This window comes from Mycetomoellerius zeteki, unplaced genomic scaffold, assembly GCF_001594055.1.
Source record: "Mycetomoellerius zeteki isolate Tzet28-1 unplaced genomic scaffold, Tzet1.0 scaffold79, whole genome shotgun sequence".
In the NCBI taxonomy this organism is placed as follows: domain Eukaryota; kingdom Metazoa; phylum Arthropoda; class Insecta; order Hymenoptera; family Formicidae; genus Mycetomoellerius; species Mycetomoellerius zeteki.
Window position 1 is genome coordinate 389,473 of NW_017257819.1, and position 14,581 is coordinate 404,053.

General features: G+C 32.5%; 1 protein-coding gene across 7 annotated transcripts in view; it reads right to left on the reverse strand.

Annotated features, from left to right (window-relative positions):
* LOC108729795 (cubilin) overlaps positions 1 to 14,581 on the reverse strand; it is a 37,329-nt gene continuing 22,748 nt past the window's right edge. For 6 of the 7 annotated variants that reach the window (XM_018459098.1, XM_018459102.1, XM_018459101.1 and 3 more), the window contains 3 exons: positions 13,712 to 13,835; positions 13,453 to 13,637; positions 1 to 550 (listed from right to left, as the gene is read on the reverse strand). In XM_018459098.1, coding sequence (XP_018314600.1) covers positions 204 to 550; positions 13,453 to 13,637; positions 13,712 to 13,835 — 656 coding nt within the window. In that variant the 3' untranslated portion in view covers positions 1 to 203. Of the gene's footprint in view, positions 551 to 4,458; positions 4,606 to 13,452; positions 13,638 to 13,711; positions 13,836 to 14,581 lie in introns of all 7 variants that reach the window. The other variant, XR_001936950.1, reaches the window with a different exon arrangement.

Here is a 14,581-nt window from a genome sequence, read left to right on the forward strand (position 1 = left end):
ATACACACACACACACACACAAAATTTATGCATACCGCATGTACACATAGAAAAAACTTACAATATAATGTTATGAAACGCGTATATAACGATAAACATCGCACCGACTTTCTCCTTTGAGACTTTCCCTCGACTTTTCTTTTTTGCTGTATGTAACAACAATAATAACAATTTGCACGTGATAAATAAGAGGCTGATTGGTATTACACACTATCAGGACTGCTGGATTCTTGGTCACAACATGGCTCAAGTTCTTCCGCCTCGTCTTCATCACTTTCGCTCGGCAGACTTGACTGTTCTAATTTATATTGGTTAAAACTATGCGTTGATGCGTGATTTTGATGCTGATGATGTAGCAAGTCATGATGTTGGTAGCAATGGCGCTGATCATCAACTATTTGCTGCGGTGGAAGGTCATTGATTGATATATTACGCGATCTTCTGCGGAATCTACGATGACAGATCAGACAGAGCATCACAATCACCAAGATACTGCCGACTGCATAGACTATCGGCATCGTGTAGCTGTCTGCTGGTACGGCGATGACGCCTGCAATTTGCATCATAATATGCATTCGCAAATATTTCTACAAGATGTTTTAAAAAGCGGTAAAATTTAATAATATAGAATACGTAATAAAAAATATCAGCCCATCAACATAAATCAAAAAGTTAAATCTATGAAAATGTTAAAAATAATTTGTGGTTTTAGTAATATGGATATTATAGATGTTTCGCTTGTATTTTATGAGTATGAACCCTCCACAATCGATTTTTATTTTACATGTCATAAGATCAATGTTAAATTTATGTTTTTCATTTCATATATATATATATATATATATAGATACAGACATTCATTAAAAAAGCGAAAATCTGAAAAATAAAAATCGCTGCTTAATGCCAATAAACTCTGTAATATGCTGCGTTTTTCCTAGACTAATACCCTTTGGTCGTCCCATGGTCACGGAAAATGAAATCGGAAAACGGAATCGGAAAGGTAAGATTTTGAGTACGTCCAATATTTAAGAAAGAATGAAGGTGCTTGCAGGAAGCAAGTGATAATTTAATAAGAGAAATGCAATATATTGATATGGAAAAATTAATTGAATATCTTCACATGGATATATTAATATTTTATGAATGAAAAAATATAAAAATAGAGCTCATTGCTCTATGCTCCAAAAATAGTAATTAAGTGCTAAAGAGAATGTATATAAAGTGGTGGAAATATTGCATGGTGTGCTCAGTTTGCATCCTTTTCTCTTTAAAATTCACAGTTACTACTATGAAATAGAGACCCTCTAATCAGAATCTGGCCACCTGAAATGGCCGCCATTTTTCATCGAAAATGTGCGAAAGAGAAAAATCGTGCTATCTTACTTCATCGCACGCTACAGTGGCACTGTAAGTTGTAGCTCTATAGAGACTGTATAAGCTTCATAGTTTTTGACAAACATTCTGACACGTTCAGGAGACTAGTTGGCGATTAAAATTAAAAAAAAATTTTTAAAACGTAAAAATTAAATAATATCTAATCATAAATATTACGACAGCAAGTCCATGGCCATGCATCATGCATTTAAAGTAAAAGCATAATGTATTTTCATTATGCATTTAAGTGGAATGGATGAAAAATGTCGGACCAATCAATAGCATCTTAAGATCTTGCTTGAATTTAAGAAGGATTATGGATTCCGGCCTAAGAATGCGTGAGCGAATAAAAAGAAACAGAAAACGAGATCAGCATCCTCATTTAATTGCACATGCGCTGTTGATTTTCATTGTTAGGTGGGGAGATTTCAGGAGAGCAATATATCGATGCCACCCCACTCGGCTTTCAAAGTTCGATGCGCGCACAATGATTTTTAAGCGTTGTGAGCGTGAATCGGACCGCGACCTTGGAGTTACAGTGTAAACTCGCGTAGATAGCTGCTACATTGTAAACCCACACAGGTGTATTATTTTTATACATATTAAAAAATGACACGTTTGACTGAGACTCTTTTTCAACTCCTTTCTGTTTAACAGGTTTAATCATACACTGTTAAAAAAAACATGAAATTTAATGTATTTTTACATAAATACATTAAATTTAATGTATCTGTATTTTTTGCCTTAGTTGGCTGGATCAATGATCGGTCTTGCCTTAGTTGATCGGATCAGTGATCGGTCTTGCCTTAGTTGGCCGGATCAATGATCGGTCTTGCCTTAGTTGGCCGGATCAGTCCCGATCTTGCCTTAATCGGTCGAATCAGTGATTAGTCTTGCCTTATAACTTAACGAAAAGTAACTTTATTATAGTGTTTTGGAAAGCTCTCGAGGTTAGCTACAAGAATATGTAATGGAAAATGAGGGGTTCCATTTAAAAAATTCAAAGTGGCTTTGCCCTGACCTTGACAACGCCACCCAAGGTCAAACCAATGGTACTATCTTATGTCCCTCTCGAAGTCACAAAACTTTTATCTGAAACATTTTTCGATTTAACGCAGTGTTTCTGAGATATTTGAATAGATCCTTTAAAATGGAACACCCTTTATATAAATATATATAATATATATATAGTCGTTGATTAATTTATATAATAGGTTTCATATAAATCAAGAAATCATCGAGTTCTATTTATAAGAAATAGATAGGTAGTACAGTTTAGAACAAATATGTCATATAAGTTTCAGGAATAGAAGTTCAGAATTACATGCACTCAGATGATCAGTAAAATGTATATATTAAACAACATTCCTTTTTATCATGCTTTTCAGCTCGTGTCCGGTGTAATTATTTATGTTCTGTTAAAAAATATAAAATAATGCATTTTAACTCTTAAGTTGATAATTAAGACATATTGATCTCATACGTCACTTAAAATCACAATTAATGTTCTTAATTTTTATCCTTTAGCTATATGTTACAATTATTATATAAATCATAAAAAAGATTTATGGTTAATATGAAAATTATTTTAATTTTGACATGTAAATTGTTAAATAATAATTGTGTATCATTGTAACACATTCTTTTTTAAAATAGCATTAATATGATAACTGTTGTTATATGAATCGAAGTGACATTACATCTGCTGCTTTAAAAATAACGAAATTTTTTAAAATAGAAAACAATTTTTTGGATCAAAAGCAATTCGGTGCGCAGTTTGAAGTACTACAAATATAATATATGTGCAAGTACATATATAGTATATATATAATTTACATTGAATTATTTAAAGCATTAAAAGATCTAGCTTCGATCGGTATAGGCTTCTAGTTTATCGATTGTGTTCTCACATGAACGGTCTAAAAATGAGATTCTTATTGTTCATTTAATTTTAAACCGTTACAATAAATACGCTAATGATTAATATATCTCAGCACGTAACCTTTACAAAGAAATATGATTGGGAGCCAATTGTAAATATTGACTTTTAATCATAACTGTTGATTAACGAATAGTAACTATTGGGCCATCAATAATAATGACTGGTTTTTCAATGATAACTATTGAACGCTTAAAGAATACAAATAGAATCGAAAGAACCAATGGTTATATAGGTACTATTGCAACTATCAAACTTACTACATATCTTTGGATTACGAATAGTAACGATTGGAAAGATTAATGATTACTATTCATAAACTAATGATTATATTTTTTCATCAATTGTTGCTATTAAGTTACAATAGTAACCATTAGTACTCCCAACCGTACGCTTTAGGCATGGTATGGTTTAAAAATCATATTGATTGGGAAGATCAATAGTTACTATTGCAACTCAGTAATAATGATTACCATTATTTAACTTAATATTAACCACAGAGAACCCAGTTATTATTAATCGTGGCTCAATAGTTACTATTCGTCAATCAACAATTATGATTGAATATCAATATCATACAACATTTAATGTTAATACCAAAAATAGTTATTACAATATTTAGTTAGTAAAAACTGTAAATCTTCAGATTTACTTACGGAAGAAATATATTTTATCTTTACGCGTTTCATCCTTTTGACAATATTAAACCAGATACGTTCCAGCTATACACGCATTAATGTTACATCGTTCGTGGATCATCAAAATGGTATCTCGCACAGAAGTCGCAGAAGTCAAGCAACGCTAGCCGGGATATAGCTATGGATGGGTGACCAGTTGGGAGTATCATAAAATTAATTCCCGAATTGAGGGGGAAACATTTTTTATTACACGTCAATAATTACTATTCGCTAAATTACAATTGACCAATAGTTACTATTAGTCAATAGTACTGGCTCCAAATCATATTTTTTTCGTAAGGGAATGATTTAAATGTTATGATAATATGGAACTTACATACATATTCAACAAAATTTTTTCTATTTTAAAAAAGTATCATTATTTGTTTAAGCGAAGAGTGTGTATATGTAGTATATATTTTAGGTAGCTCTTTATGATATATGATTGTGCAAAGTGAGTGAACTCACGTGATAAAGGGAGATCATAACATGCCGGATCGTCTGGAAGCTTCATGAAGGGGGCTCAGATGGCCACGAATACAAAGCACAGAGAGAGAGGAAGCATGGCAGTAGAGACCCCAATCAGTGTTGGTGACAATGGAGCTGATGCTGCACCTGCGACATCATACAATCATTCGCCCACGCAATTCTACCATTCTCTCATCTTGTACATACATCTACGTTTACTACTACTTACCTAGGAAAAATTATGTTCTCTTATTAGCCTCGAAATGCTATATTTTAATATTAAACCGTTTATCACCCCGGCGTATCTCGTATTCAGAAGTGTACGAAAATCATGATTAAAAACTATTTTGTTGCTTATATATGCTATAGATATACCAACAGGTATTAAGTAGATTAAAAAAATTATAAATCGCATAATATTCTTTCTTTATCAAGTAAGATAACTGGACCCAATATGGGCGTATACTCAAAACGCCTTGTTTGTAGGTAATTACACGGTTAATTCAACAAATATCAATAGTAGCTCGTACAGGTTATCTGTGATATTGTATCAATTTATTGCTAAATCTGTTCATTCTGTTATTGTCAATAAAGTAAATGCCGAATGTCGTAATCGTAATGTAATATTTCGTAGGTAGGTAATTCCTATAGCTACTAAAAGATGATTATTAATTTCAGTACTTCACGTTATTGTATCTTTGTATTCAAATTTTACAATACTATGGCTGGTATTCATAGTCGGTTTTTATTTCAAGATCATCTTAAGTAATGTCTTAAGACGCTAATGCGGTTCTGTGATTGGTTCGTGACAGCTCAAGACAGAACTTAAAACGGTCTTGAATATAAGAATCGACTATGAATACCGGTCTATATATTTAGTTTATATCTTTATCGCGAGATTTCATTTATAAAATCGAAGAAAGAAGACTTTTTACAAAGTAGAACCAATGAGGTAGGAATCGGAACATAGCTTTGGATGTGCTTTCTAGGCCCCCGAATATTTTTTGATCATAACTTTATCGTATGTATTTTGGAATATGATATTAAATAATATGTTAGCAATTAATAGAACTGGAATAATTATTCAAATATTGCATAATATTATAGTAATATTTTATTTTTGCCGACATAGAAATATTGCTACAATATTGCAGGAATTTTTTATGAAATATTGCAATTTTTCAAAATAATATTGCTGCAATATTTCGTGCTGTAGAGGACCTTAAATCATATTGGATTTAGATATGTACAACATTTAGATATGTACCTAGTACGCGCGGAATGCTACTTTTTTTTAAATCTTTACTGCATCTATACATATAAATACTTGAAATTGTCTAATTTTTTATTAACATTCAGGAATGTTCCTTCTTTTGAATGTGACTAATTTTTAATTTTAGCAAAAAATCAGATTAAAAATGAAAACGTCACAAAGTTTAGTAGAGCATACAGGGTCCGGTTACTTTATTTGATATTTTCTTTAAATAATTCTAGAATAAATGACGCGTACTAATAAATAACTTCCTACTGTATTTATCAATATAATTTTCAATATCATTCTTTATACATATGTGGCTTTATCCGCGTAGTATACGAGATACGAATTTAATATACATTTTTTAATAGTTGTCTTAACTTGCATATAGTTCAACATATATTTTTTGATATCTCAAAATATTCTTATCGTTATATACCCCTATAACCTTCTCTGCAATCGCAAATGTTGACAACAGATTATGTTTACCCATTTAATAAACATATTTTGTTATTGCTAGTATTATTATTAACAAATTTTCACCAAATACGCTCTCAGATAGCCAAATCCTATTGAAACAATCTTCTAAAATCTTGCTACAAATTTTGAAGACAAAAGTAGTCAAATTTTGTTATACTTAAAGCATATTGATGACAAGTAACAAGGAACAAAATCTACTGATATGAGATCAAATTATCGACAAAAGCCAAGCAACCCTTACAAATAATTTAACAGCAAGTTGACGATAAAAGCTGAGCAAACCTTGCTGACCTAACTTTACGGCAAATTATCGACAAAAATTGAGCTGTTGTATTGTCATACGCGGTCCCGCCACGAGATGGACTCGCTTCTCGTATAAAAAAGAAAACCAGTTCTATAAGAAAATGTATGTAAATCAAGTTGGCGAATCCCCTGGTGATTCCCAAACTCTTTCGAATGACCTCCGAGTTTTTTTAACTATTTTATAACTTTGTCGTGCGTATTTTAGAATATGATTCTAATCAATAATTATTGATTAACCTCACATTCTAAAATACACACAACAATATTTCAGCAATAAAACTAAATCGTTTGTATTTGGCATTATTCTGTTGGCATATCTGGTTACAGATCTGGGCTGTATTTGGCGCTATACTGTCAACACATTTGACTACAGATCAGGTCTGCATTTGGTGTAGATCTGTCATCATATTGCTATTATCAAATCTGCTTTGATATTGGTTTCAATTTGATTTCAGAATGTTCTTCAGATATGGTTTACATAACATGGCCTATTGCGGACACAGTAGACTCTGGTATTGGCACTTAATTCCATTGGAATTTAATGTCAGTTTGGCAACGGTTTTGGAATAAAATGTTTGCTAGGTGTGTGTATGTGTGTTTGTTACGCTCGCTCACTTTACACTTGTGCAATTGTGTTACAAACTCATGCGCGCCTCGCGAAAATAAAACATACGTTTTTTTGAACAAGAACGAGAAAATTTTTTATGAACGCGTCAAACGTCAAAGCTCACAACACAACCATCGCTAGGGAGAGGATCCTCTCTTGTCTTCCGGGTGTACGGTAACGGGCTACGAGAGCTTCTACTTCTTTGCAACACTTTATAGTGTACGATAGCGAATGGCAAAAGTCTTCAGCGCAACGTTGCACTCCTTCTTTAGATTGTTCCGAACAACTAACATACGCAGTCCCAAAAATAAGAATTGAATGATGGCTTCTTGCCCTATTTTGGGCAATCTACTGCATTGATTATCGGGTCCATCCTCTTCCTTAGTCTTGAAACCTTGATTCTTAGAGCACTTAGACTTGAGCACTTGTTTCTTGACTTTGAGTGCTTATTTCTTGGCTCTTCAGATAAGGGGGAGTGGAATCAGTATTCGTAGAATTAAAAATTATAAGTTTTGAGTGTTATTAAACATTATAAAACGATATATTCTGTACTATTTTCTTGATATAAATAGAACAACTGCAGTAGAATTGATTCATTACGATAAATGTTCTATTGACAAAATAGATTAGATAGATTATGATACCATTTTTTGAGAATACATGTAATATTCAACCGTTTTCTATCAGCCTTTTTAAACAAAGAATTGTCCATTTCTCATCATATCTATTAAATTGATATATTTTTTATCTAAATAATTACGCGCGCTGATTATAACATGAAAAGACAATAAGTAACACATTCATAAATTGAAGAAATGATGTAGCATGCAACACAGAAAACTCGTAATCCATAAGTATCTGGTACGATTCAACTAATATGTATTTTTTAAAATTAATTTAAATGTGTAATTTTTCAGATAAGATCACTATACACTTATAAACACTTTGTTTAGAATAGTTCTACAGTTCAAATATCGCTCAATTGTGGGCGAGATAGTCTTTTAAAACAACCAATCCTTCTCTGGAAGTTGATCATGTACTTTCAAGTGAAACTTTTCACATTTCATTTTTCACTTTTCATTTTTCATTTTTCACTCATCAAGATTTCACGTGAAACTTTTCACGCATAGCCATTATGTATGTAGTTTACCCTGAAAAAAAAGACATTTATATATATATGTACATATATATGTACATATATTATAACTTTTCTTCCATCAATGCAATATTTATAATCTTATTCTTCTTTTTCTTCTTCTTATCTACGACAGTGACGTATGGCAACGGGCAAATTACACTTCTAATTCCGAAGTATATTTATTAATTTCCTAGATTTCCGCCTTTTCGCCACTTCGGTATATGGCGGAAAAGTTCACGTGAACAATTTCACATTTTCACAGTTTGGAGAGTTACACGATCCTGCGGAATCGTACATGATCATAGAATTCACGTGAAACTTTTCACTCTTCACGTTTCCGCTCTAGAGAAAAAGTTACATGATCGACCCCCTGACCGTTCTCAGTTTTCAGTTCAGTTCCTTTTCGCTAGAAGCTCAGTGCTTTCATGTTGAAATGCTACATAATTTGATCGTTTTGAAATATCTTATTTCAAAACGATCAAATTATGTAGCATTTCAACTTTAAATATCTCGGAAACTGTAAGAGTCCAACATCTAGTTGTAAGGCAAAGTTAGTCAGACAACATATGTCAAAATCAAAGTCATCACACCGTATTCTTTAATCTAAATATTTATCAAATACTGCAGCTGTCCCTCCAAGTGATGCAATATAGCATTATGTTCTCGCAGCAGCGTTCATACCTCGGCCTTTTGGAATTGTTGCTGTTGTCACTCGTGTTTGACTTCTGTCATAACTTCTTAGAAATAGCCTGTAGCGTTACCGTCTCGGGTAAAAATTTCGGGGGGTATCGACAAGCTGTTTCTTCTTCTTTTATACGAGGGGTTCCTCGTATAAAAGTGATCGACGTTGTCGAATGTATAAATTCTCTTCCAAAGGTCGACGTTCGGACAAGCCCCAAAATGTTACACTCATGGCACGCCCACTCACTTTATATTCGTGTGACAAACTCGCGGAAATAAAATACACGTTTTTTAAATACGGACAGGAACGTTTTTTTATTAAACGTATCAAAATATCAAAGCTATGAATCACAGCAACGCAACCGTCGCTAGGGAGAGGATCCTCTCTTGTCTTCACGCAGGGAAATCCATTACGATTCGGATAGCCGGTACTACTATCGTTCGATTTATGCACGAAATTATGCAAACATAACATGAGGAGTATCTATGAAAAATGAGAATGAAATGCTCGCATTGATTGCACCAGCTTTTAGCTGTACGAGCGCAGTATACATAAAGCACCCTCCTCTGCGGTAGTGATTTGCTCCCATACAGCACAGAACGTTGAAAGAATATTGCTGAAATGTTGCAATGTTGAATGTTGAAGTGTCAATGTCGTATCTATATTGATTCTTCTACATTGATTGTTAATATTGCGGCAACGTTAAAACAATATTGAACAAATTAAACCATAAGTTGAATCTTTATTGATTTTTCCACATTAATTGTTAATGTTGCTGCAACGTTGAAACGACATTGAATAAATTATATATCAAAATTTATTTTATTTTGCAAAAAATGAACAAAAATAGAATGTCATGTACATAAAAAATTTAAATCACTTAAATTGATCTTTTAACGATACTCAATTCTAAACGATACATATATGTTTATATGCGGAAATTGGCTGTGCGGACGGAGTGCTTGCATGGTTTGGTATTGTTTGTATTCGACCGGTCTGATATATGTATAGTGCGACGTCGACTTGTGGTCTTTCTATATAGTTATGTCACAATTTTTTACATCTACTAACATTCAATGTTCGTAGATCATCGAAGTATAGCAGTTCCCGTACGATTGCAGAGATTCAGCATCATTGGATGGATGACTGCTTAGAAAAATAAGGAAATTAATTCCCAAATGAGGGGAAGTGTTTTTTTTTTCAATTATAATTTTGTTAATACTTATTTTAATAATAAAACTGAATTAATTAATATGAGAAAAATTTTTTACCGGGGAATCACTAGGTGTATCCAGAAGCACGACCATTCACTAAGCGCTTAGTGAGTTTTTACCTGTTTGGTCTATATTTTTAGATCTAATGAAATACTAACCAGATGCAAAAGCGGTCGTGCTTCTGGCACCCACATTGAATGTTGAATCAATGTTAAATTGCAACGTCTATGACATCTGTGTCCGTTGCAATTCAATGGATATTAGAAGATTCTGCAACGATTCTCTTCAACATTGAATTTACGTTTCGCGATGTTGCTGCAATGTTCGCAATGTTGCAATTCAAGGTTTCTGAGATATTTTGATTCAACGTGTACTGCAGTGCTGGGATTTAGTTGCACATTTCAGCCAATTTTGAGCTTGGTTCTTGCCTTTTACGTCACCAACCCGCGCGCAGCCTAAATGCCGATCGGCGGGTTGGTGATGTACGGGACAGGAACCAAGCTGAAAATTGGCCGAAATGTGCAACTAAATTCCAGCACTAGTATACTGTATGGGAAAGTCAAAACCCGTGCGATTTTCGCATGCGTGTCTTGCTGGTTTAATGCAGACGTGTCTTTGTTTCTTTTATGCAAATCTATAGAATTCAGGAAAGGGGTTTGGCTTATTCGCTGATCGCAAAGCGTCCATGCAAAAAGCGCGCAGGTTTCGAGCGAACCTCGCACAACACAGTAGGATGCTTTATGATATATGTATACTGCGCTCGTGCAACTATCGTAAAAAGCTGGTACAAGCAATGCAAACATCTCATTCCCTATTTTTTATGAATACTTCCTATGTTTCTATGATTTCGTACCAGCTTTTTCACGATGACTGTACTGCGTATGTGCGGCCATCGTAAAAAGCTAGTGCGATCAGTACGCGTATTCTCTTTGTTCATGGAGAATACTATGCTATCGTGGCATGATTTTATGCATAAACTGATTGAACTATTAGCGCATCAAAAAATATCACGCGACCGTAGTACCGGCTGTCCGTTCCGAAATCATAAACAGATTTTCCTTCTTGTTCCGGATATACAGTAACGAGCGGCGAGAGATTTTGGTGCACACTGTACGGTGTACGACAGCGAGTGGCGAAAGCCTTCGACACAACAATATATACAAAGTGATCCATTTTAATTTATCTAGTTGAATATTTCCTTTTAAGTTTAAGACAAAAATGTTTCAGACGAAAGTTGCTCAGTTACAAGAGGGAAAGATGTTGACTTTAAAGTCTTAATGCCTTTAAGGTCAGGTCAAGGTAACATGAAATTTTTTAAAATCTAATTAAATATATATTTTTACATAACATGATACATATATATTTTTACATTACATTCCTCTAATTATTTTGCATATTGAAGTATTAAGATAGAGATGCCAAAAAACTAATAGTTCACGGAATATTTTATACTTTATCCTAGCAAATATTGACATGAAATATTAACTACTCATTGCTACCCTCTACCTGTGTTCATACGCGTCTGATTCATGTAAGTTTTCTTGCTTAGAGAAAATGCTAAGAGGAATTCCCCGCTTATTCGCAGAACATGTTTTTTGTGTAAATAATTAGAAGAATCATATTGTGTAAAAATATATATAATTCCATTTAAAAAATTTTAGATGACCTTGGACCTGACCTTAAAGACATCTTCTCCAGGTCAACCAAGGTCACCATTCCCTTTCCTCCTTGTAACCGAGCAATTTTTGTCTAAAACATTTTTATCTTAAACGTGAGGATTTTGAGACACCTTACTGGATGGATTAAAATGGACAACTCTGTGTATATATATATATATATGTATATATAACCGAAATTCGAGGGATCGGAGTACAGGACATGATACTTTATACTAAAACAAACAACTTTTTCCTTTAGCAAAATTGCGTCCGACAAGTAGTTTTTACAGGAGAGCAGGTTGAAGTTATACAAGTAAACGCAAAAATTATTTATCAAATGTAATTTTGCTACATGAAAAAGTTGTTCGTTTTAGCACAAAAAACTTTTTCCTTTAGCAAAGTTGCGTCCGATAGTAGTTTTTGCAGGAGAGCAGGTTGAAGTTAACAAATAAGCGCAAAAATTATTTATTGGGCGCAATTTTGTTAAAGGAAAAAGTTGTTTGTTTTAGCATCATGTCCTGTACTCCGATTCTTCGAATTTCGGATCACTCTGTATATGTATATACATATAAGTATATAACATTCTTGATACATTTTATTATTGACATTGTCCTTATTATTTATTTTTTAAATATTGCATAATTTATATTAAATTAGACTATTTATTCTTAAATGTGAAAGAAAAAGGAGGAGGAGGAAATAATATTTAAGGCTCCTGTTCACTCACTATTACTATTTCAGATTGTGGACGTTAGAAGCAAAGAAATTCATGGAAAAGTTTTTGCAATATATAAATATATTGCATATATAAATATATTGCATATATAAATATATTTGCAATATATAAATATATTGCAATGTATAATATAGAAAAACATGTTTTAATAAAATACTTACAATCGATAGAACTGATTTGTAAAATGTGTATTTGTAATGAAAACTCTCCTTTTATTTCATTCGTAAATAAATAAATATATAACTGTAAATGAATTCTGCATATCTAAAAATGAAATAAGATATGTTTACAGCTATAACAAATTGTGAAATTAATAACATGTAGAAGTATGATTTAATTTCTCTCCGAAGAAAGAAAGTTTTTGGTATATTTAATAAATGTATTCTATCGATTGCAGATATTATTTTATTGAGAAATATTTCTATTTAAATATAACTTGTAAGAATTTTTATTTTACGTTTTCTATTTCATCTTTGTTGTGACGTTATAATCTAAAATAGTGGTGGTGAGTGAAAAGGAGTCTTAATAAAGTGATTAAAAAGTGCGTTGTTTTACTTGATAATGTAAATTATATATACTTTATTATTATTCATGCTGATTATAAATGAGTATTTGTGCTGTTAATTTGCATCAGGACATAGACGTATAAAAAATTATTAATATTGTTAAAGGATTGTCTTGAAAAGATATTACGATACACATAAACAATACACGTGAAAATCTTTGTAGAATATATTGGTTGAACAATTCACAGGAGATTACACTGAATAATAGAGTAGAATATTGTTTACTTATAAAGAATAGAAAAAGGAAAAGAGACAATATAAGTTGTAGTGGAAGCAAAGTAAACTACCGAATCACATCGCTTTTCGAAATATTTGCTTCTTTTATATGTTGCATTTTAATGTTAGCGAAACTTACAGTTTTCCTCGTCCGACGTATCATCAGGTCCACAATTATCAATGTTATTGCATCGTAGCGACTCGTTGATGCAATATTTGCTTTTACTGCATAGAAACTGGTTCTCGCAATCTGTATTCATGCTCACTTCGGTCCACACAGCTCGAAAGCCTTGTTGCCCTACTGCTTTATCAGCTGATATAAAACTGTGAATATAACGTGAGAATTTATTAAGAGTATCTTACTGAAAGCCTCATTGTTCATATGAAGCGTAACAAACCTGAGTCGCATATTATTATCTTCCGATAGATAATTCCATTTAGCTTTAGGATTTTTGACACCACAAAGCTCGCGAGGAATAGAAGAATACCACATGCGTAACACGGCTGCGGGACAACCTCGTGCTAAAAATAATTATCAAAAAATTAATAGTCGGTGTATTACGGTTTGAATATTAAGTATACGGTATTATTACAATAAAAACAATAACACAAGTATTAATATGCGCAAATTAATACATAGAAGTTATGTTAGAGAAATTGTATTAGAGAAGTTATATTAGAAATTGTAGCATGACAAAAAAAAGTTTCTTATGTAAAAATTAATCGAAAATGAACAATAAAATTTCTTCATATAAGAATTTATTTTCAAGAAAATTTATTCAAGAATTAAAAAATAGTTTTTTATTTTGTTAACTCATTACAAAATAACTACTTCTTAGTTTCAGCAAAGAGAAACTTGAGAGAGGCCTTTTTTCTGTAACCACAAAATGCCTTGCACATTTCCACCCTCTGAAGAAGTAGATGTCGCAATTACATAACAATATATATTAAATTGCTTGTCAATTTCATTTGCGATATTACTATAGTAATTTAATTGCGTTTATAAGTCCGAAAAAACCATTTCGGCGCGCAGTTCAAATAACTGCCCGAGAAAAATGTTTTATATATAATTATATAAAAATATATACAATTTTATATAATCGTGTATAAATGGATATATTTTATATATATAATTGTATATAATTATGGTAAAAGTTCCGATCAGGGGATCCCTCCCCAACGACCTTGACCTTGACATATGTTGTCAAGGTCATGACCCTGAGTACCAATAAGTTTTAGCTGTCGCTCGTTATTCATTAAAAAGTTAT